Source organism: Phoxinus phoxinus (genome assembly GCF_949152265.1).
Source record: "Phoxinus phoxinus genome assembly, chromosome: 15".
NCBI lineage: Eukaryota > Metazoa > Chordata > Actinopteri > Cypriniformes > Leuciscidae > Phoxinus > Phoxinus phoxinus.
The window spans coordinates 10,271,255-10,296,937 of NC_136890.1; the positions used below are offsets into that span (position 1 = coordinate 10,271,255).

A 25,683-nucleotide genomic window follows, 5' to 3' on the forward strand; every position below is an offset into this window, starting at 1 on the left:
AGCTGACTGCTGTCTCTTTGAAACAAAACGAAACAAACAAAGAAACAAAAGTGTAGATTTTTTTATGTTTTGCCATTCGCATAGTTTTAACTTCTCTGTTACTTGAAGGACTGTTGAGCCAAAAGCATTTAAGCATAAACTATGCCATTATTTACTATTATAATTGTGAAAATACAAATATATTACATAATTAAAATATCATAAAATGGCATAGCTATACATAAATTAAAAATATAATTTTATATATTTTTAGATTAAGCACTGCAGTCACTGTTTTTGCTGAAATACTGTTAAAAAAGAAAGAAAAAGAAAAACGAACTTTACAGCGTGACTTTAAGCACTCATACAGCACCGGAAGTCTATTTACAGTAGAAGAACCACAATTCCCACAAGGCGTCAGGGTTTTCAGTTACTGTGGAAAGGGGGAAGGGAAGCTGAGATTGGAGGGAGAGAAACTGAGGTAAAAATAAAACTAATATTTAATACTTATCATTCTAGCAAGCGTATAATTGCGTAATTAGCAGTTAAGAAAGACAACGCTACACTGTTCGCACGGTTTGGTATACATTGTCTTATAAAAGACTAATTATAGGCAAGTTAGCTAAGCTAGAAGCGAGAGTACAAAAAGATTGAGGCAGTTTAACGTTAGCTCGACCAGGTCGCGAGACAGACGCTTTACCAGTCACTGACTGAAATGTGACAGTAAATATAACATTTTTAAACGGAAATAAGTAACGGCAGGTTTTGAGTGCTGAGGTAAACGTGAGCGTTTCGTGTTGCTCATTTAACTTGAAGAGAATGAGGAGGGGGCTGAAATGTACCGTTATTTGTGGCAGAAATAGCCTAACTGTTGTGCGAGTAAGTTGGTCAGTTTTTTTTATTGGTCTTTATCATTATTAGCCGTCTGATAAATCTTTCATATTCAATATATGTTGCTAGATTAGTGATTGCTGAAGTAAAATACGAGTAAAGTAATACCGTCATGTATGTATAATGGTTAATGTATCTTTTGTAAAGGTGTTTGACAGTTCACTGGATGCTGTCATACATTCATGCTGTGCCGCATTTGGAGCTGATGCATCATATCTGATGTCGCTGACATCCAAATCAGCGTTAATTATCGATTAATACTTTGGCTTTTGAGTTGTCTGTCGTTCATGTTTATTATAATGTTTAGTTAGTTCAGGTTTTGTGAGTCAGGATATAGATGACGTCATCCCTCATCCGTTTTATTTTTATGAATGCAATAGATTCAGTTATCCGCCTTATAAAGCCTGTCTGCACATTAAAGACATTGCAAAACGAAAATAACCTTTTGAAATTCCACCTGTGGTAATTGATGATCGTATTACTCCATCTATTTCGATTTCTTAGGGATGCAGTTTTGATAAGATGACGTCATCCCGTTTGGATGCCTATTTTCTGTGCAGCGCTCCTTTACATTGTTCAATAATGCAAACTGGAGAGTGTATCATGCCTATATATTCTGCACACGGTGATATTTGCTTTGCATATACCTTTTGAAATCTGTTATATACAATTTGCATATTCTAATATATATTATTGTATCCTACAGAGACTGTTGCTGACATCAGAAGGCCACAGGGAGGATTAAGAAGAGACCCTTAGTGACCCTCCAATCCATCGTTAAACTCCCTTTTTAGCGACACATCCCCATAATAAGCCTTCAATCCTCCAAGTACAATTTCATCAGAGTCATCAACACAGGCACTGTCAAATACAGCTTCATCACTGCTGTACCCAATCAATGTCTGATTTCTGCTCCTTTTGCAACACTCCAGTCTCACATAAGTGGGCCGATAACAAGCCTAACTTTCACCTATTAATGTTCCACAGACCCGGTACAATTAGCACTTGACGGACTTGAGAAATTCATTTCCAACAAGGCCATCACGATTCACAACTCGCTGCACAGTCCCACTAGAACGAAACCTTAGGCCTGTTACTACTGAAATTATGCTTCTGCTCCTTGGCCCAACTCTGTTTCTACCAGCCCCTCTTTGAATCTCAAGAAGTGGCACGGTTAAACAATGCACTACTGAAAGCTCTTCTGCTGTTTCAGTCTTAAACTACGCTTGTAGGACAAGGAGCAGGTGCTTCTGAAAGCATTAAAAGTGCTCTAGAACCATGTGTGTCCAGTGGGCAGTGTTTACAGTTGGCCTAGTCCACAGGATGGGTGGACAGTAGGGGACAGCGAGACCGTGGACTCGTGTCATGGAAGGGGTTCTTGCAATCGCAGTACATACAGAGGTATGTATGACATCCCTACCTAGAGTACTTCAAGCCACTACACTACACTATACTTCCACAGGTAAAAAAAATGGTCTCCTCTAGAATTGGGTTACCAAACGTTTTGTCAGCAGAACTTCTTAGATGTAAAATGTTTACTTAATATAGATTTTAATTGAATATTTCAACAATTTTACGACACAAATACATGTTCATGGTTAATTTTCAAATGACATTTAAACATAAAATATATTTTTTAGTAACTTAAGTCAGTGTTTTATTTTGATGTTTTTTCATTTAAAACAATATTTTAAAAATTGTTTAGCTGGTTCTTTGCATCCACGTCATGGATTAAAATCATGCACAGCTAAATTATCCCACTTATACATGGTCATTTAGAGCATTGACAAGTTAAAGCTGTTATTAATGTTTTTAGCACTACATTTGACGGCAAGGGTTAAAATGGGTTAAGCTACGACTTGTTAGATCTAGCATTCTGTCTGCTTTAAATCAGACAAATAAAGTAGTGCGGTTAAGGTTATATTTATTTGATTGAATTATAACATTTATTTGAATGAATTAGCCTATCAAGAAAGAAAGAGAGAGATGTGAGTGTGAATTACCTGTCTGTGCAGTGTCTCTACTAACTAGTGTTAGTTTTGTCATCTAATTCTTAGTCCTGTGTTAAATGTACTTTTTAGTTTATATTATATTTAGTCAACCTTGTCCTGTTTTTGTTTGGTGAAGTTTTAGCCGACTAACCTCTGGTTTTACAGACAAGGCTTAAACCTAGTCCCAGACTAAAACGCATGTTTGAGCTGTTTTAAATGAAAGCAATTTGCACTGGCATATCTTAAAATATGTTAGTGCCATTGTTTTGTTTTAAGATGCACACCAGTAAAGTTTTTTTTCTAAGGAATGTTTATAAGCTACCTTAAAGGATTAGCCTAGTTCACTTTCAAATAAAAATGTCCTGATAATTTACTCACCCCCATGTCATCCAAGATGTCCTTGTCTTTCTTTCTTCAGTCGAAAATAAATTAAGGATTTAACATTCCAGGATTTTTCTCAATTTAATGGACTTGATATAATGGACAACCAACCATTCAAATGTTCAAAGAAGGTTCAAATGTCCGTCTCAATGCAGCTTCAAAGGCTCGACACGATCCCAGTCGGGAAATAAGGGTCTTATCTAGCGATAAATACCTTTTTTAGAAAATGACCAATCGTTTCGCTGGATAAGACCCTTATTTCTCGGCTGGGATCGTGTCAAGCCTTTGAAGCTGCATTGAGACTGACATTTGAACCTTCAAACCGTTGGTTGGCATAGGAGTCCATTATATGGAGAAAAATCCTGGAATGTTTCCCTCAAAAACCTTAATTTCTTTTCGACTGAAGAAAGAGAGACATGGACATCTTGGATGACATGGGGGTGAGTAAATTATCAGGACATTTTTATTTGAAAGTGAACTAATCCTTTAATGTCCTAATTGAACTAAGGCCTAAATCTGGCTTAATCTAAGCCCTGTCTGTGAAACCAGGCTTAAATGTCTGGGATTTTTAGTTAAGTTTTAGTCAGTGAAAACTGCATAATGGTTATATTGATAATCACAATTATTTTGCTCAAAATTATAATCACTATGTCATTTGAGAAATGTATTTTTCTGATTTCATCAGAATTATTGCTCTTTCACCTATAAGAACAAATCAAGAGATAAAAACTTAAACGCTCTACCGAGAAACTTTGTGTTCTGGCTTCTTGGGGGAACGGAACACATTTTGCGAGCGAACGCAACATATTTGCGAGAGAACAAATAGATAGATACTGGCTCTGGATTGTTTACAATATTATCGGATCTGTTGTGTCAATATTGACATGAAATCAATATTTATTCCTTTAAATATGGTTATATTTTTAATACCAGTATATTGTGATATCCCTAATCTTAACCGCTAATTTTATACAGTTTATTTGGGAATAAGGAATTTTTATAATTTTTTTATACAGTTTATTTGGTTTACTAATGATTTTTTGGAGAAACATCTGAGTCAAAGGTCATTAAACGAAACTGAGAATGGAAATAAAACATAGAAGTCCATTTAGTCTGCTAATCTATGAAAAAGCCAAACTATACTATACTATAGTATACTAGCTCAGGACTGATTTTGTAACATTGGGGCATGCATATACACAGATGTCCTGTTGATGCTGCATTTAAAATTTCTTAACAGGTGATGCATACCATAACTTACACTCTTTGTTTTACTCTGGGAGCAGACAATACAGAGGGAATTTCACAACATGAAAACTACTCTGACTAGGGAGATTATATATTGTAAATTAAAAGCACTGTTCAAATGTAATCGTAAATGCATTTGTAAAGTGCTCATAATTTAGACTATCGGTGCAGCTTCAAATGGACATTGCGATACTTTGGAAAAACTTTGATAGAATTCATTTTAGACCTACTTGCATTTTAAATTTAGTTGAATTTCAAACATTTGTGGCAGCTTTTCAGAAAAATTTGGGGAAAGGAATAATATTACCAATACAGATTTTTTGTTAACACTTTACAATAAGGTTCATTAGTTAACATTAGTTAATGTATTAACTTACACAAACTAATTATGAACAATACATTTGTAACAATATTATATTTCTTTGTTAATGTTAGTTAATACAAATACAGCTGTTCATTGTTTGTTCATGTTAGTTCACAGTGCATTAACTTATGTTAACAAATACAACCTTTGATTTTAATAATGTATTAGTAAATGTTGAAATTAATATTAACTAAGATTAATAAATGCTTTACAAGTATTGTTCATTCTTAGTTCATGTTAACGAAAGTAGTTAACTAATGTACCTTATTGTAAAGTGTTACCGATTTTAATATGTTGTTTAATTTCTTCCTTTTAGGGCTTGAATGGTTTTCCACAAGAGTGTAAACAGACAGAGGACCTAACCAATGGGCACTCCAAATGCACAACTGTGAGAACACACTGCTAAAATTTGTTCAGTGAAACTAGGTCTTGTCACTATCAGCATGGATCACAGTTGCTTTCTGTTGCTGTGCTTTGGATTTTTTTTTAGATCCTAAATGGATTGTCTCCAGGTAATTGCATCAAAGAGAATGGCAACGTGAATGGCAACCCTTATCTCAAAACTGTCCCAGTGAGTATTTCACTTAAACATAGTCACATGATGTTACTGGTTTGTATAGCAATGGTAATGGTGTGAACTTGTGGTTGTGTAGATCTCAGCACTAAAACAGAATGGACTCTTACAGTCTCTGGCAGCAGGAGGCAATCAGACTAAAACAGAAGGTAAAGACTTCATCACTCAGAAACATTTTACACACAGAATGATGTCAGTAGTTCAACAACATCCTTTACTCTATATGTGTGTGTGATTTTGTCTGTCTAGAGGTGAGCTTGGAGGTGGAGCGAGCACAAGAGGAGTGGGATGCCCTGGAGAGCATCCAACCAGGTGAGACCAATTACCTTGTCACCATGGAAACAACGTCCTGTCAGCCTGGATACTGAGCACATTACGTCACCATGACTAAGCATACGCCCCTACCCTGGAGAGATGGCATCACCTCCTTGGCTAAAATAGATGCATTACGAAACCTGATCGCTGTCAGATACAATCTGGAGCATTAGCATCTCTTGGTGAGATATGTGTGGACAACAAATGGGCAATGATTTTACAGCACAATAACTATATTTAGACATAGGAGTGGGCGATATGACCAAAATCTTTTCATGATATGAGACATTTTAATATAATTTTAGCAAAATATCTGTCCCCTGACAGATCTCAGTAAATGTCATGACATATCAGACTTGTTTAGGCTCTGTAAACTGAACCATAAACTGCTCTGAAACTCTCAAAATGTGACCGAGATTCTTTAAGCCAATCTAAAGACTTTCAGCTAAGTTTAAGTGGAGTTTGTATGCTAGGTGATTTAGAATGAATTAATAATTAAAAAGTTTGATACTTGGAGTTAAAGGTTTAGAAAAAACCAATATGGGGGTGCCTTTCAAACACTGTAATTAAAGGACCTTTGACTGTCCACAAAAATATTAAGGAGCACGACTGTTTTCGACATTGATAATAATAAGAATTTTTTTTTAATTATTTTTTAAAGCATCAAATCAGCACATTAGAATGATTTCTGAAGGATCATGTGACACTGAAGACTAAGGGTTGAATGACTTCAGATTTTCATGTCAGAAATTCATCCGAGCGTCCAATTGCTGTTTTGGGAGGGGTTAATCGCCTCTCGTTTCCCCCTGTACACTGCACGACAAATGACGCATGATAGAGCTCTCAGCCTGACTCAAAAAAGAGTCGCACAAGTCAAGAATTTGGCTCAAAATCAGACAAAAATCACACTGGGTATGCCCGGCTTAAGACGCAGTCTTTACATAGAGAATGCAACAGGCCATAAGTCTGGATAATATGGTAAAAAGAAAACGTAAAACCGTAAAATATTTGCCCCTATCCTACTTTCAGAAATATAAATTAAGAATTTCCTACAATTGTGTCACATATGCAGTGTGTTTTCATGATGTTTGAAGCTGGCAGTCAGTGCAGCCAAAAGTTTTGAGATTTTTTAACATGACAATGAATTTAAGGTGCATGTTTTCATTGCTCAAAACTGTTCATCTTTATCATAAGTCTCTTTTCATCTTCGTTAAATGAATGAGCGTGTGACTCCCCATCTCTCAAACCAGCAACAGATAAAGGGAGCGTGCTATTATTTTTATCAAATGTACTTTGCTGTTTGATGATCGTGCAATATCATGTTTATATAGTATCACACCGATACTATCAAACCGTTTTAGGTTTTTCTCATCATGTAGTATGTTATCACTTATCACTTAATTGTATAATATTACAAACATTATTATACTGGATAGGATATCCTGCCATTATTTAGAAAATAATATTTTCTAAATAAATGTATTCAGTGATGATAAAATGCATTTTATGTTTTAAAAGTTTTAAGTTTAAAATGTATAAGTTTAAAACTTATAATATAAATTCAAAATATTTTAAATGTATGCAATATTTTTTATAATCCACATTTCTCTTGGTTTGCCCTCCATATTGAACTATTTTTTAGTGACAGAATATGCTTTATGTATTCTGATTTTCTAGACTGAACCATGTTTATGATGGAGGGATGCATTGTGTGGTCATCTGTCAGAAAAAAAACAATGTGTCTTTTATAGTTCTTGCTGAGGATCTCACTCCATCACCACTGATCTCCTTCAATGAGGCTCTGCAGCATTTTCAGACCACTGACCTTGGAGACCTGCTTGTGAGTTTGTTTCAAGTGAATATGCATTATGAAACTATGATTGTCATGACTATTGAGACCAATCTCTTTCTTTCTTTTTTCTTTCTTTTTTTACTTGCTCTTCTCCTCTATCAGAAGAATATTCAGCCCACCATTCACAGGACTGGATTGGCCGCCATCACCCATTTCCTGTTCGGACCTCCACGGCTACACAAAGACCTTGTAGAAGAGAGAGACTTAGTGTTTGCCATCGCACAATGTGAGTAGAACATATGACTTGACAAGTCAGGTAGCATGCTTTGTTTTAATGACTAGATACATTGTTTTTTCTAATATATTCCAATGGATAACTTGTAGGACTGTCAAAATTATTGTGTTAATGCATGCAATTTAATTGTATTTAGTTTCAACGCGTTAAAAATCCATCCATCCATCTTCTTCCGCTTATCCGGGGCCGGGTCGCGGGGGCAGCAGTCTAAGCAGAGATGCCCAGACTTCCCTCTCCCTAGCCACTTCCTCTAGCTCTTCCGGGGGGACTCCGAGGCGTTCCCAGGCCAGCCGGGAGACATAGTCTCTCCAGCGTGTCCTAGGTCTTCCCCGGTGTCTCCTCCTGGTGGGACGCGCCCAGAACACCTTCCCGGGAAGGCGTCCAGGAGGCATCCGGAACAGATGCCCGAGCCACCTCAGCTGACCCCTCTCGATGTGGAAAAGCAGCGGCTCTACTCTGAGCTCCTCCCGAGTGACTGAGATCCTCACCCTATCTCTAAGGGATCGCCCAGCCACCCTGTGGGGAAAGCTCTTTTCGGCCGCCTGTATCCGGGATCTTGTTCTTTCGGTCATGACCCAAAGTTCATGACCATAGGTGAGAGTAGGAACGTAGACTGACCGGTAAATCGAGGTGCCTTTCTTCACCATGACAGACCGGTACATCGACCGCATTACTGCAGGAGCTGCACCGATCCGTCTGTCAATCTTCCGTTCCATCCTTCCCTCACTCGTGAACAAAACCCCAAGATACTTAAACTCCTCCACTTGAGGCAGGAACTCTCCACCAACCTGAAGTAGGCAAGCCACCTTTTTCCGACTGAGGACCATGGCCTCGGATTTGGAGGTGCTGATTCTCATCCCAGCCGCTTCACACTTGGCTGCAAACCGTCCTAGTGCATGCTGAAGGTCCTGGTCTGAAGGGGCCAACACGACAACATCATCTGCAAAGAGCAGAGATGAAATCGTGTTGTTTCCAAACCCGACACCCTCCGGCCCCTGGCTGCGCCTAGAAATTCTGTCCATAAAAATTATGAACAGAACCGGCGATAAAGGGCAGCCCTGCCGGAGTCCAACATGCACCGGGAAGAAGTCTGACTTACTGCCGGCAATGCGAAACCAAGCTCCTGCTTCGGTCGTACAGGGACTGGACAGCCCTTAGCAAAGGACCCCGGACCCCATACTCCCGGAGCACCCTCCACAGGCCGCCACGAGGGACACAGTCGAATGCCTTCTCCAAATCCACCAAGCACATGTGGATTGGTTGGGCAAACTCCCATGAACTCTCCAGCACCCTGTAGAGGGTATAGAGCTGGTCCAGTGTTCCACGACCGGGACGAAAACCGCACTGTTCCTCCTGAATCCGAGGTTCTACTATCGGCCGTATTCTCCTCTCCAGTACCCTGGCATAGACTTTCCCAGGGAGGCTGATAAGTGTGATCCCCCTGTAGTTGGAACACACCCTCCGGTCCCCCTTATTAAAAAGAGGGACCACCACCACGCGTTAAAAATATTTAACGTAATTAACAGCAATTTTTCCATCAATCATTGGCTAGCGTTACAGTATATGCGAGCTTTATATACAGTATACCATTCAAGCGTGATAAGACACAAAAGAGAATGCAGTGCAGTACTGGCAGTATATATTGAATCTCCCAGCCTAATAAACCTGTTGCTGTTATATAAATGTAATGCCATTAATGTTAATCAAAGAACAAATCACTCACTGCTCTTGACCATTACACAAAAAATATACTGTATTTATGTTGTTTATTACAATATAAAAATATAGTAAAAATTAATGTTAATCTTAATGTTAGGTACAATTAATTACAGAAAAATGTTTGATTAATAATCATTTAAATGATTTGACAGCACAATTAATATTTTTTTTAGTGTAAGAGTATAAGAATCAGTTAAAGAGGTGGTGAAATGCATTTTCAGATCTTTTCTGGAGTTTAGCTTATTAATTTGGCAGAGAGCACACATCCTTGATTTAGAGAAAAATCATGTAGAGGAAAATCATGACATCACGATCGAGGCCATTTCAAATCCTGTCATTTCAGAAAGGTGGAAAACAAAAATTCATATTTGAAAATGGGGAGTTCGCTTGTAATATACAATGCCAGGTTTATTAGTAGGGGTGTCACGATTCTCCAAATCCTTGATTCGATTCTAAGGTCAGTAGCCAAATTACCCTGTAGCCCAAGACTGGTTGTCCACTGAAGCTAAGAAGGGCTGAGCCTGGTTAGTACCTGGATGGGAGACCTCCTGGGAAAACCAGGTTGCTGCTGGAAGAGGTGTTAAGCTACGTTCACACTACAAGCGACTTTGTCGCTGCAGGTCGCCAGTGGCTGGCGGTTAGGTCGCTAGTGGTTGTTCCCGCTACTGGTTGCCTAGTAATGTTTTTGAGTGACATTCACAGATGTTTCTCCATGTTCTAGACAACAAATCCGTTTTCTTGCCACTACAAACAAACATTTTGGATGGAAAATTCTAAATATAAATGGAATCAGTACATAACATGCATAATATTAAAAATGAACGAGAAACTGTGAGTGCTTTTTGCCATCGCGGCTATTTAATTGCAACAAACCGGCAAATACCGGTCTATATGGGTTCACGAAACCAATCAGGCTCTGAGTCAGTACTGTGAATACCACTGTACACGGAGATAGGACAGTTTCTGACTGCTACAATTAGCTTCTCGTTCAACTTGCCTCTGTCAGAGAGTGACGGATGATCACCCGCGCTCCACTGACTTCACTCCTATTGGTTGTCGCTCCCGAAAGTCGCACTTCATTTGCATAAAGTTCATCATTTGCATAATCTCAACTTTGTCGCGTCGCCCATCAGGTCGCCAACGGCCGCGATCGTGCGTGTTTCCGGAAAAGGCCCGCTCCCCATTGAAATGAATGGTAACGTGTCTCTTTGTCGCTTGTAGTGTGAACGTACCTTTAGTGAGGCCAGCAGGGGCGCTCACCCTGTGGTCTGTGTGGGTCCTAACGCCCCGGTATAGTGACGGGGACACTATACTGTCAAAGAACACCGTCCTTCGGATGAGACGTTAAACCGAGGTCTTGACTCTCCGTGGTCATTAAAAATCCCAGGATGTCTTTCGAAAAAATGTAACTAATTATTATTATTATTATTATTATTAAAGCACAGGTTACAAGGCCATTTTTAGAATAGACTTTTATGCAATATAATATCTGACCTTTGTTCACAATGTACCACACTACTGTACATTGTCAAATTTAAAACATTTATTAACAACATAATGTAACAATAACTTATATCTTCAGTCAATTGGAAACTTGAGCAAATAACCTGCCATCTAGTTTCTCTTTTGTAAAGGCAGTCTTCTTCACAGAAGATGACATTCAAGTTGACAACAAAACAAACAAACAGTTGTTGGTTTAACAGATAAATGTAAGTTTTTGTGGTGCCTGCGGAGATGCCCTGCCATGTTAGGCCCCGATCACACCTGATGCGTTTTTTTTGCAGCGAGAGGTGCCTTTTTTCAATTGTTTTCCTATGGCAGTGAGCGTTCTGCGCGCTGTTTATGCGCCCCAGGCGCCTCACGTTTTTTCCCTCTGTCCAAGCAAATGAATGGAGAGGGGGGCAGCTGTTTCGGTGGTTGCCTAGCAACATAAAGAACGCAGCGCACTGCTCATTCTGTGTAATTGGCCAGTGCTGTGTGCCTCGCGTTTTCGAACCTGAAAAACCAGCAGGTGTGATCGGAGCCTTAGTCGTGCTGCCAGTGGAAGAATATGGTACAGAGCTTGCAATCTGTGGCTTTTTTGAAGCGCGAACGTTGAACACGTTGTCAACATAACTCATTGGAAATCCAAAATACTTCCACACTGGTGACTTCAGTGAAAGAGGAGGGGGTTCAAGTTCTGTCGATGGGTCTCCTGCATCTGCAGTTGCCATGCTATCTTTTGACTGGCTGTAGCTAAGTTAGAGGAGGTTGACGCGTGTTTTTTTGCTGCTTGGCAAGCCGACCGGACGTGACATGGGGGCGTGGCAGCATCGACGATTCTATTTTTTAATTCGAAGTTCGAGATTGTGACTTAATTTCGGTCAATTTCGATTTAAAATTCAAAATCGTGACACCCTTAATTATTAGACAACTAGATTAGGAAACAAGCTAGTGAAGAGGAGAAATGCAGAGACAAATGTTTGTGATTCTGTAGGTTCTCTGGATAATGGACAGTCAGTGCACATGCGTGTACTCCAGACCGTCTACAGGAAATTGACTTGCACTCGAGCAGACTGCCCTCGCTATGGACCACACTGGGAGAATGTGGGCTTTCAAGGTACGTCAAAAAAATATTATGGCACCTCTGCTAAAAATGTGTTAAATATCAAGATAAACTGTTTAACCACAATAATCGACTATTTAATTATTCATGATTCCATTAACCCTCTGTGGTCTAAGGTGTTTTTGGGGTCCTTGAGATGTTTTGACATGCCCTGACATTTGTGCTTTTTTCAGTTGCTTATAAACATATTAATGGCAAAGGTGTAACACTCTATTTAGCACAAACAGGGCTACCATAATATTTGAGCAACATGTATACATACATGATTGTATTTTTGAGAGAATAATGTTTATGAATGGTTATTGAAAAAAAATGATAATTAAAGTTTCTGAAATAAGGCCACAAAACACATACTAAATATGTGTTCACAAGACTTTTGATTAATTGATGTTGATGCCTAGAGTGCTTCAAAATGATCTGAAAATCATCCTGCCAAATCATTCACATAAAACAATACATTGATTTAATTTTTTTAAGACACTTTTTGTTTGAAAGGCAGTATGTGTGTGGGCGTGATTGATCATGAATACTGAGTGCTTCACACCTGAGAAGACAATAATAGCCGCATAATGAGCTGCATAATGAGCCTTTCATTCAGGTGTGTCACTGAGCCACAAGAAAGAATAAATAAATAAATACTTTGTACCGTACCGTATTTTTCGGACTATAAGTCACTTTTTTTCATAGTTTTGCTGGTCCTGCGACTTATAGTCAGGTGCGACTTATATATCAAAATTAATTCATACTGACTGAGATGAACCAAGAGAAAACATTACGTCTACTAGGGCTGGGACGGTATGGATTTTTTTCTTACCGTGGTTGAAAAGCAAGAAATTCCCCCATATAACAGAAATTGAATGATGTCTAAATAAAGTGCTGGCAAAACGAAATATAGGCTAGGCTATGGTTTACATTTTTTGCTTGACAGACTTAAATGTTGTTACCTCAGAAAAAAACGAGCACACTTTGAAATAGTCAAATTTTCATCAGGCAGTAATTCAATTATATTCCATATTTATGTACATAATATAATGTTATTTTATTATTTTGATTTAATATATGTTGATTACCAGTATATGAAAAGTGAACAGCATGAGTAGGATCATAAGATGGGTCAGAGATTATTTTGACCACTTTATTAAAGGGTTAGTTCACCCAAAAATGAAAATAATGTCATTAATGACTCACCCTCATGTCGTTCTAAGCCCGTAAGACCTCCGTTCATCTTCGGAACACAGTTTAAGATATTTTAGATTTAGTCCGAGAGATTTCTGTCCCTCCATTGAAGCTGTATATACAGTATACTGTCGATGTCCATAAAGGTAATATAAACATCATCAAAGTAGTCCATGTGACATCAGTGGGTTAGTTAGAAGTTTTTGAAGCATCGAAAATACTTTTTGGTCCAAAAATAACACAAAATAAGACTTTATTACGCATTGTATTCTCTCCCGAGTCTGTTGTGAATCTGCGTTCAGGACTCCGCAGTGACGCTGCTGACGTAAGACGCTGATGACGTGTTATCTGGTGCGCCCGAGCTTTGTTTACAGTCTGAGGGAGACGCACGCTATATTCAAGCTATTCTACATTGTTTGCGTGGATATCATTTTTTTAATGGTGCGTAAATGTGCATGTCGCGGATGAGACACTTTTACAGCGTGCGTTTCCCTCAGTCTATAAACGAAGCTTGGGCGCACCAGATAACACGTCATCAGCGTCTTACGCCATCAGCGTAACTGTGAAGGATTGACAACAGACCCGGGTGAGAATACAATGCGTAATAAAGTCTTATTTTGTGTTATTTTTGGACCAAAAAGTATTTTCGATGCTTCAAAAACTTCTAACTAACCCACTGATGTCACATGGACTACTTTGATGATGTTTATATTACCTTTATGGACATCGACAGTATACTGTATATACAGCTTCAATGGAGGGACAGAAATCTCTCGGACTAAATCTAAAATATCTTAAACTGTGTTCCGAAGATGAACGGAGGTCTTACGGGCTTAGAACGACATGAGGGTGAGTCATTAATGACATTATTTTCATTTTTGGGTGAACTAACCCTTTAAGATTTATTTAGTAAAAAGCCTTTCTTTAAATCGAATTTCGTTTTGTATAAATTGTATCTTAATTTTAATTAATGTTTCATCAACCAATTGCCTGGAATTAATAAATAAGAAGCAAATATAGCAGACATATAATCAGGACGTCGAGGCGCCCGCGTGCGATCTCTTGCATTGCATTTCGTAGAGAAGACTTTACTCTGTGAAAATATATATATTTTTTTATCTTTATTTATTTTTGTCCCTGTGCGCCGATCGGAATTCTGGGGATACAACAGAGCCAATAGGCTATACTACGGGCTTTAGCCGTTAAATATCTTTGCTGCATTGGATCAGTCTCCTTTCTAGAACAGCCCGGAGCTTCTAGCCTCGCGGCAGCAGCGCCTTGCATCGCACATAGACCTTAAAACAATCAGCGGATAACTGTGTGTAACTTAACTTTGTGTTAGCCTACGTGTCGCCATACACATCAGCATAAATGCTATTGTTATTAATGTTATTAAAGCATTAACATTCACAATCCACTGTTAATTTAACATAAAAGCAAGCAGGCTGGTTTGCCATGATTGCGCGCAAATGCGCGCTCTCTTAATAATTCTTAAAAAGCTGACATCAGTTCATCGCGATCTCTACATCTCTGTTATTATCAATGAAGCTGACTGCATAATGAATATTTCATAATATCTTTTATAATCAGAGGATTTGCCAGCATGCAGAATTCAGCACTGAACAAAAAGTCAGTTTTGAGCCGTGAGGGGATTCTATCTTAAATGCTTCTGATTGGCCATTGCGTTCAAGAAATCAACACATATGTCTGTGATTGGCTACATCGCTCAACGCTGCAAACATGTTACAAATAGAAACTCTGGCCTGTAAATCGTTTCTATTTTGTTTTAGTTCTTCTTGTTGTGTTTCTGCAACAGATGAATAACAATTTATTAGTTTTTATACGTTTTATTCATATATATTTATATTTAATCGTTTTATTCTCCCGCAGCCCGCACACACATAGTGAGTGCATTAGGCTACCGCTCGCACTCGGCCATCACATCTAGTCCCGCACTACACATCTCTAGATCACGGGTCCGGCCCGAGTATAGAGGCGGGAAATATCGGGCTCGGGCAGAGAATCTAAGCTCTAAACAGGACAGAGTAACACGGCGGATATCGCTCATATACTTTTTGTTGACGACGTAGTTAAAAGCGGCAGGCGTGTGTTGCTTAGCTCCAAAGTGCTGCTGGAAACCCTGTGTTACGTTAACATGCCGGACACCTATTTAGCCTGTTGTTCTGTGTGCTATTGTGTAGCTGAATAACTTGCCTTTTCTTGGTCTTGGATTTTGTGAAATAAATTTCTAAATAAATGCGACTTATAGTCCGGTGCGACTTATATATGTTTTTTTCCTCTTCATGACGCATTTTTGGACTGATGCGACTTATAGTCCGGAAAATTCGGTAATTGTGCAGTTAATTCTCATACTGTATTTTCAGAAAGTATTGGAATATGAATCCTCTCCCCAACTTTGTCAGTAATAAAACACAATAAGAATAATTATATTGACATTTTAAGATTTTGTTTACATCTACCTTGTAAATACTTGCTATTTTATTAAAGGTTACAATTACAACAGCAATTACAATTATTTCAAGTGTAATCTTTCTTTGTAAAAACTAAAGTAGGCCTATACATTTTATCATACGTATTTCAAAGTTAAGGATTCATTAGTTTAAATATAGCCTACATTGGAACAAACACTATAATAACATCTTAGTTGATGACTTTATTTTTAACGAAACATACTATATATTTAACATATGAGCAGAAATTGACGAACAAAAGCTCATTTGATGTGGCAGTAGTCTATTTTACAGTACAAACTTTATAATCTATCCAAAACTAGTCAATGATATGTTGTCTTTCATATTTCGTCTGTAACATATTGTTCTTATGATATAATAGGGCAGTGGTTCCCAACCTTTTTTTGTCCGAGACCCCCTTTTTCTCAAGAAAATATTTTAGGGCCCCCTTCAGATTTAATGATATTATCGCTCTTGTAAGCTTGCAGCAAGGATGACAAAATATGTTGTTTTCAAACAAACGGTATGTTTACTATAACCAGATGTTTATGCACAAATAATAGCCTATAATATTGAAAATACAATAACAAAAACATCAGTAGGCCCATTGTAATTAAAAAACGTAAGCATAGGAGTAGCCTATAAATTGGCCCTATTTGAAATGCAATATCAAAAATATTCACACTGGTGTGTAGGTAAAAAAAAAAGAAAGAATAGGGTATTACTAAATGACTGCTGTCTGGTACCTCAATACTTGCATGTTATTTGTGAGGCTTTATTTTTGACGCTTTTGGCGCTATAGCAAGCGATAATAAACTTGCGTTTATTAACAGAATAATGCGTCTTTCGGAAGAACATTGCAGCCGGAACTACTTCTCTCTGTGTACGTCTATGACGAGTCACGCAGGTCCTGGGCTACTCCGCATTCGAACCCGTGTAAAATAGTCCCAATGTTAACACTTATTATAGGAGTACCAGTGGTTCAGGATAAGACAAAAACACGGATTGGAAAATGGATTCATGATGAACTCGCTCATTATGTACATTTTTAAATTTTGAACAGAAAAAAGTTAAGAACTTTTATTTAATGCTCATTGCTCAAAACTTTTCAACATATGACGCGACCCCCCACAGAGCTCGCTGAGGCCCCCTTGTGGGCCGCGACACCCCTGTTGGGAACCGATGTATTAGGGCATATATGTTAATTTGCAGTTTAATACGTTGCTTATACAAAGACATTTTATTTCAACATTTGATTTTTGTTCAAATGTTCATTTTGTTCAAAAAATCATTTTGATTTTTACTCATCTCAGTATAGCAATATAGTTTGGTAAAAGCGGTTCATTCATTCACACACAAAAATGCGATTCATATTTAAACAGTCTTTTTGCGAGCTGTAAAGAACTTAAGAATAAAGAACTTACAGATTCACAATCTCAGCTGGATCCGTGTCTTTTCGAAATAAAAATAAACCAGCACTTCGGAGGTAACTTTTCCAGGATTATTATTATTCCTCACAGCGTCGCAACGTAAAGTACACTAATCTGATAAACCTTGGTGTGTTTTATCAACCTGATGTGGGCGTTGACAAGTTTGCATGGGTTGCCTCAGATCATTTGCGTTTGAATAGCGTGCGCTCTCCGTGGGCATGGTCACGTTAACACTTGATGAGCTATAATGAGAACGAATGACATCTCTCTTTTCATACAGATTACATGAACTTTTTTATATAAATGACTACTTTTAAAAGAAGAGAATTCAAGCTTCATGCCTGTATGTCTGCGTGACTGAGTATTCGCTGAGTTACAGTTCATTTTCGGACGCGTTTCAGAATGGACTTCACTGACAGAGAGAAGGCAGAACTCGCATCATGTTTATTTTTCTTTATTTGGCAAGTATATACACAAAAATGGACACTTAACAGGATCGAATGATGTATAACAATTATATGTAAGATCAAAATCAACAGAGTATTTTGAGTGTCTTTTGCACTTGATAAGAAAAAAAGCGAGTTGATCACACCGGCGTGATTGCCGACCCCAGGGGGTTAAATAAGTCACCTGGTTTGTAAACTTTGTTTTTGTGTGACACTTTCTTACTCCTAGGTTCAGACCCTGCTACAGATCTAAGGGGAACTGGTTTTCTGGGTCTGATGCACACTCTCTACTTTGTCATGGACCCAGAGATACTACCACTTGCTAGAGATATCTACAAACTCTCTCGGCATCCAGTCCAGGTGATGCAAAACACAAAGAAACATACACTTGCTCACTTGCATGCTTTAAAAACTATACACTTACCGTTATCACTCAATTATAATAAAAATACTTATTTTAATTTAACACCTGCAGAATTTTCCGTTCAGTGTGATGTCAATCAACATGACCCGAATAGCCCTACATGCTCTTAGAGAGGAAGTGCTGTCCAAGTAAGTCATAATTTGTTTCACAAGATTACCTGAACATTAACTGATTGTTATTTTGAGTAATATTAATTACGGGTTTTTTAAAGCTTTGAAATCATCTGGGTGTGTTCGTGCTGTTGCCTAACATAACTTCTTCAGTTGTTTTCATGGCAATAAAACATTTTGTTGCTTTATTATGTCACCTAGGGAGTGTAACCGAAGGCAACAGGTTGTTGCTGTGCTGAATGACTTTTATGTTGCAACATTCCTGCACCTCTACCAGCTGTGGAAGAACCAGCAGAAAACTATCTTGGATTCTGGCCATGTACTCAAAGGTGACTTTTCAGTTACAAATTAACAGCGTAAAATTTGTTCTTGGTATCGTTTTCTGACATTCAGCAGAGATTTTAATTAACACGGTGTCATTTGGTCAATATCATTTAAAGGGGCCATAATTTACTTTTATTTTCCCCCATAAAGTCCACTTATAATAGTAAAGGTTTGATCCAAAAACATGTTTAACTCTCACTGACCCTTGTTACTGTGACCGTGTATATTGCCCTTTGTAGTTTAGAGAGTAGTCTGGAGAGCCACTTTCCTGCTGAGTTTTGCTCCAACACACCTGCCTGGACGTTTTCAGTGATCCTGAAGACCATAATTAGCTGGTTTAGGTGTGTTTAATTAGGACTAGGACTAAATTCTGATGAAAGGTGGCCCTCCAGGAGCAGGATTGAACACCTTGGGTCCAGGTAGCCTGGATGCTGAACATTTAAGTTTATCTACTTTAAAAAAAAAGAAAAGAAAAAGTCTGACCACCTCTTTGTCTGTTCTGTGATGCACAGAAGTGGAGCTTTTTGCTAAGAAGAACCCCAAGCAGATTCTCAAACGTCTCGAGGGCTACCTGAAGGAGCGACGTGCTGGGACAGGACACCGGACATCACCAGACACGCTATCACATAGCAACCCTTCACCTTGTGACACTGGGTCTCAAGCAGGGAGTCAAGGCGGGAAGGAGGGGAAAGAGATTAACTTCACCGGAGTGTGTGAGCTGCCACCTGAAATGGAGGGAGAGGCGAGACTAATTTGAGAGACATAGAGGCATTTGATTTGTACAGTCTCGACTATCTCTCATGCTCTAACTTGGTCTTTCTCTGTTTCTTTGTTTCCTTTCTGCCCTTTCTTGCTTAAGTACACTCAGAGACAAGTCTATGTTGTAACTGTAGTTGCTATAAAACTCTTTACTGTCTTCTGTTCTCTTATAGTACATATTGGCTCTTTAATGCTTTCTATGAAAAAGACCAGTAGATTTAGTTGCCAACTATCAGTTTAAAAGGAGAATCTTAGAATGACCTGCCTTAGTGGCAGCAGGTTATCTTGAACCTATCAGGAAGAAAGAGGCTTACAGGCCTCATTGGTGTGCAGTTGCAGAGTGGCCTGCAGAAGCAAGCACCTTACCCACGACTGTGGTATTGAGTGAGAATGACTTCCTGTGTGAGGCCTGACTATTAGGCATGGTTTTGATTGAGACTAGTCTAGTGAAAGCTTTGTGGTCCTCATGGTCAGTTGAACATGTTCACTGTGACCGAGTCAATGTTCAAGAAAGTTGGCAGAGTTTATATTGATGTTGGCTCTTTACTCTTCACTGTTGAAAAATGGTATTAGGTATCAAAACATTGGATGGAAATAGACTCAATAGGCCAAAGGTTTTTATTTTATTTTTATTTTTTAATCCCTTTAGAGAGAGTCCCTTTAGAGAGATAAATGTCACAATAAGATTCAGAGATTTTCTGGCATGTTTCTGTTGGCAGGAACTCTTCAACAAGAGCCTGAAATGGTAAATTCAGGACATCTTTTTGATGGGAAAGTGCATTTTAGTGACCTGTAGACCAAAATGTATGAATGTGTGAGTATCTATTTTGCAGTTCTGTTACAAAGCTAACATTGACCCTTGCAGACTGATCACTATTAACAGAATTTTCCTTATCAGCTAAATTCTGTTTGCGCTTTGAGCTACAATTAGGACAGTAATCAAAGTTGAATGTGATATTTGGAGGTGTTATGCTTGTCTGCATGAAGCAAAAGCCTACATGTTTCAAGCAGGTACATTCCAGTTGTAAGTAGTCATAACGTGACTGTGAACATGTGGACGAGAGTGAGGATGATCCCATGGGCAAATAACTTGTGCTGGGTCATTTCTAGTATGCCGGACGAGTCCCCAATTGATGTTGTCAATCCCTGTTATGCCAGAAATAATCCTAAAAAAGTTGTTATCGGTTACTTATGACTTTTCTCATGCGGTACAGCTTTCTCAAGCTGTCTACAAGCTTGTCCTGAGAGAATAGATGGTGTATTTTTAAACTGTTGGACAGTGATTAGATCATTACAGCACTTTTAGCAATGAAAGTGTGTAAACAAGGCTTAATAGGGCTACTCGTGTCTATAAAACATGGCTTAAAAAAACATTAGCCAGGAAGCTGCAGGTCATTTAAGCTGTATGTTATACGTAAGCTAACGATTATTTCCTTCAGAGTTGCATGAGACGCGTCGAAACCTTCAATATCTAAAAGTGAATCACTCTATTGAACTTCTTGCATCTAACAAACAGCATTCAAGTAGACATGTGAGACCTCTGTCTATAGTATAGTCAAGGACACCGTGAGACTTGTTGATTTAAACACAAAAAAAAGTAGAGTACCTTATTTACTGTTGAGCCACATCAAGTTAGTGCAGAAAATAGTTGAGAATTTGATGTATTTTTGTAATTTGCGTCTTGTTCTCCTTAGTCCAGGTCCATTAAAGATGTGAGGGTTGCAACAGTCATGTAAATTGACAGTGATGTACTGTACATTTTGGGAAAAAAAACTTGATGGGGAAAGTCTTTCCTCCCTTTGCAACCCTATCCTGCACTCTCGTCTTGTAAGCATGTCAGGTAGCGCTAGAGATGTAGCATCCAGGAATCGTTGTTTTAAATTCCTTGTTAAAAAAAGCTTGTTAATCTAACTTGGTATGGTTGCATATGTTTGTCTAAGTTACCTAGTCCAAAGTGTTGTTGTACGATATGAGTACAGTGCGTTCTGTATGTTTCAGGTTTATTTGTTACGCTCTTATGTTATTATTTTGTAGTTTTTTTTTCTTAAACGACACATGAATATAAATACTCAGTGGATGTATATTAGAAGTCCTGTCACTTTAGCCAGTTTAATTTTATATAAAGCAGAGTAGTATTTTATAAACTTGAATAAGAGCAAAAGCATGATGGGAAAAAGAATGTTTATATACAAAGGCAAATCACCCTTTCCTGGGTTATTTAATATAGTCTGGCTGGTTTGTATTAGTTTATATAAGCTGGTCCAACGCTTTCATAATCCTATATATCCGAGTGAATTCAGTGCTGTTGTAAACTCCATGGCAAGCATTGTATTTCAAATATGATTTGTTTTCCACACTGACCTGCTGAAAGCAAGAGTGAATTTTATGATGTTGCATAATAGTATGTCAGCTAATTTCAGTTTCAAGTGGTTAAGAGGAGACACAAATATTGTCAAGTGAGAGTATTGGCCAAAAACCGATGGAAAGCACATGTACATAATATCCTTCTGGTTTAGGATATTTCAAGCCGTCATGTGCAGTTACTACCCGGTTACTACTCCTCAAAAGTGTGCTTCTATTCAGCTCAAAACTCCTTATGAACAATCAAACCTGCAAATGATCATGATATGAGCCTGGTTTGGCACCTTTTCTTGTACACGTGTGCACAATTAGTTGTTGTTTTGCTGTTTTTTTGTTTTGTTTTTTAATGGAGAGGGTGGTCTGTATGTGAGATTACTATTAATGTATATATCTTCTTTTCTTCTTCTTTAGCGTTTATCCTGCATAGAAGAAAAGAAGATATACATATACACATATATATATATAATATAATATATAACAAAATTATATGATTGTAACATTATGATTGTTACCGGGGCATATTATGCATACCTCAGGCTTTAGACAAATCTCTTCTGGGCAGACATTTTATTGAGGACAGCCATGATCCCATGTCGTAGCACAAAATGGTGTGGTGTCTCTTGCAGTAATCTACCTAGCTTGAGAATGTACTGTATGTATATGTATGTACACTAATGCAGCACTGCAAAATATTGACTTCTACAGTATATATTTCTATAGCCCATGTTTGTGAAAACCGTAGTCTTACACGCTGAAACGCAACCGAACCTTTGCTGGAGGATGTTTTTAACAATCTTAATGGTTTGACGTCGAAACAAATCAGACGATTTTGTGGCCTTTGGTATTTACTGTGCTTTTGTGAATGGTTTTTTTCAGCGTTACAATGTCAAAAAACGATTCACTCTACTATGGCACAATGTAACTTATTTGTTTGGACCAAAAGGAACATTTGTGGGTTTGAAGCTGGTTTGGAGGTCAAGCTCTTTTAATGAGAAATCTTGCCATCCTAAATGTTAGAATCTCTCCTAAATGTTAGATTTCTTCCCAGTGTGTTTTTAGAAGAAAGCATTCCACAATACTTCATCTATCTGGTCCACAGAGATGACATTTATTTGTTGAGAAGATACAAACCCAAATGTCCAATTTGATTCCTTTAGTTGCCCTGAATCAAATTACAGTACGTCCAAAATATCCTGCACTTAATTTAAAGATGCATCATTATTGTCTGTTATGATCCTTCAGAGCATTTTATTATATCTGAACCTTGATTGTAGAATACCTATTTTATAATGAAAATATATTTCAGAATATATGCGGTGGTACAGTGATGTATCGTATGAAGAGTAATAAATAAATGCAACTTTAAAAACAATGCTAAATTGTGTTACATCGTAATTCCTTACATGTGCTTTTGTTTAAACCAAATGGAAAATGTCTCTATCATAATCGTTATCGTTCTTGCATTGTAATAGTGTGAATTGGACATTAGGGGTCAGTCTACTGTAATGGCTGATGCGGTCTGAATACTAGCATATGTTTTCCTGTACTGAATGTTTTTTCATCTGTTTATGAATAACAACTGTGGTTTCCATCAGGAATTACTTTTATCTTTGTTGCTTTATAAAGTTTCGAATGGTTATCCACAAGACACAGGAATTACATTGAGTTATATAGTGTAAATGAACATGGTGTAGACTCAGAGAATGTCATCTTGTTTCTAGCAAGAAGACCCACATGAAATCTGTGCCGCAGAACTCTACAGGAAGCTCCACAGATTTGATGGAAATGCTATTGTTTCCATTGAATTATTAATCTATATATATATAATTTCTACATATACTAATAGATTTCATTGCAAGTTGTTTACATTAACATGTTAAATGAACATGAATTGTTCTTTTTTTTAATTCATTATAATGAACACTGAACAAAGGTATATTGAAATATGACCATTGCCGTATATTAAGGTTTCTAAAAATAATTGATCATATCTAATTCATTAATATTAACAAAGTGAACCTTGTAAAGTGTTATCTTTTTCTTATGTCTTTAATACTTCAGCATAGTATGTTTTTATTTTATTTTTTATACACCATTTTGAAGTGCTTTCTCCTTAATATGGTAATCCAGAAGTACATATGTATTCATTATAGGACTGTTTTTCCTGCATGCAATGAACTACACACACAGCTCCTCTGAGGATTTTGGCCTACATTTCCCTGGCTGACGCATCAGAACATCAAATGTAAACCTGCTGTGGATTTGATGCTGTCCCTGTGTCCCTTAGTCAGGGTAACAGATCCAGACGGCTCTCTCAGGGCTCAATTTGTAGAGACCGGTGATTCTTCCAGGAATTTCTGAATCAAGGAGGACAAACATCTGGCCTGCTTTGTTGAGAGCCAAAGAACAAAGAAAAAGGCAAGGACAAAAACAAAGTATCCGATAAATAGTTGTTTTAAATGTATCCGCAACATTTATTATAACAAATGCAATATTATAATTATTGTCTTTTACATCTCCTTTAGTTCCAGAATCGTCCTGGGTGATATCTGAATCTGGCTAGGCTGAGGAGCCGCTCTGCTGGAAATGCTTATGCCAGATGACATCCTGTCTGGATGAAGGACACAAATGATGGCCAAGGAGTTTGTGTTTATAGACACATGCTTGGAACAGAGAACAGCGCTGTTGTATTTGTCTCCGTTCTACTTAGAAGGAAAGCTTTCACTTCTCTGTAATAAAAGGTTTACGTCATAAGTTTAAAAGCATAATTCACCATTTTAACTAGGAGAAATTAAAAGGGGAGAGTCAGCAGGTTATGTCGGGAGTCTGCACCACATTGATGTGAACAATGAAAATTAATGGAGGAGACAACTTTGTTCTTAAACTTTTATTTCTCAAATATGAATAGAATAATGTACAATATTGCACACACACACACACACACACACTAAAAGCGTTAATAGAACAGGACAGATTTAATTAGGTGTAGTTTGCAGAATGTCCTGACTGCTCTTTTCATACAATCATTTGTATGATTGTACAAATATTATTGCCTGCCTGTATTGACACCATTATATGAGAACTGAGCTGGACGATGACATCACGGTTTTCTTCAGAGCAGATATATATATATATATATATATATATATATATATATGAACTAATTTTATTATTATTCACAACAAAATGAACCATCACTGAACTTACTTAAGCTGGACTATGATGCTATTTTCTCCTATTAGCTGCTGTACAGTGGAAACAAACTGTTGCATTATTTTCCTGTTATCAATAAAGCTGCTTTGAAACAATCTGCATTTTAAAAAGCGCTATATAAATAAAGGTGACTTAACCTGACTTGACAATAAAAGTGATTGGGGATGGTGTACATTCAAATAATGCTTGTCACTTCATGATGCCAGATCTGACAACCGTTTCACATATTAGCATTGAACCTGTGAGATTTGAGGTATACGGTGAAGGAAAATAATTTTCACCAGCATAATTCATAATTCAATTTTAGTGAATGTTGTTGTTTTTTTCAGACAAAGGTAGGCATTCTGCCAAACATCTCCTTCATGCTCGGCTGAAGAAACAAAGCTGGTACAGGTTTGCAATGACATGAAGGGTGAGTAAATGACATGTTTAATTTTTGGGAGAACTGTCCCTTTAAATAATGCTGTCATTTTGTGTGATAGTTCTGTTCTTAAGTTGTTCAACTCAATATTGACTGTGAGAAGGGTTACGATACGATAGAAAGAAAAAAAAAAACAGAAAGGGAGAGACATGTTTGTCTTGCAAATGCTCATCAGAATGCAGTCAAGACCGATGGCTACATCTTTCACACATAAGCAAGCTGGCCACAGTTTCCCTCAGCCCTTCAAATGTTGTCGCAAGCTGCAGACCCTCTTTCCCCTTCATCACGGGCTCAGTGGTTTGTGCTAAACCTCTGTCAACATTTTAGTGTCGTGACTCAGAGAAGCACACTGGTCTTTCCATGACTGAGATGAAAGTTGAAACTTTTTTTAGTG

General features: G+C 37.8%; 1 protein-coding gene across 1 annotated transcript; it reads left to right on the forward strand.

Annotated features, from left to right (window-relative positions):
• The first annotated feature begins 390 nt into the window (after nt 1-390).
• elmod3 (ELMO/CED-12 domain containing 3) lies at nt 391-20,877 on the forward strand. Its single transcript, XM_079637214.1, has 13 exons — nt 391-460; nt 1,577-2,271; nt 5,171-5,242; nt 5,345-5,425; nt 5,508-5,577; nt 5,678-5,740; nt 7,495-7,583; nt 7,698-7,821; nt 12,026-12,148; nt 17,907-18,037; nt 18,153-18,229; nt 18,413-18,540; nt 19,048-20,877. Exons 2-13 carry the CDS (start codon nt 2,236-2,238, stop codon nt 19,290-19,292), a joined length of 1,239 nt encoding a protein of 412 aa, XP_079493340.1. The 5' UTR covers nt 391-460; nt 1,577-2,235; the 3' UTR covers nt 19,293-20,877.
• The last annotated feature ends 4,806 nt before the right edge of the window (nt 20,878-25,683 follow it).

What these genes read in the sequence shown, in the direction of transcription:
- elmod3 (XM_079637214.1), top strand. Translation starts at nt 2,236, where the DNA reads ATGGAAGGGGTTCTTGCAATCGCAGTACATACAGAG. An exon ending in CAATCAGACTAAAACAGAAG is followed by an intron (nt 5,578 to 5,677) that starts GTAAAGACTTCA and finishes TTGTCTGTCTAG; the next exon opens with AGGTGAGCTTGGAGGTGGAG. An exon ending in CCTGGAGAGCATCCAACCAG is followed by an intron (nt 5,741 to 7,494) that starts GTGAGACCAATT and finishes TGTCTTTTATAG; the next exon opens with TTCTTGCTGAGGATCTCACT.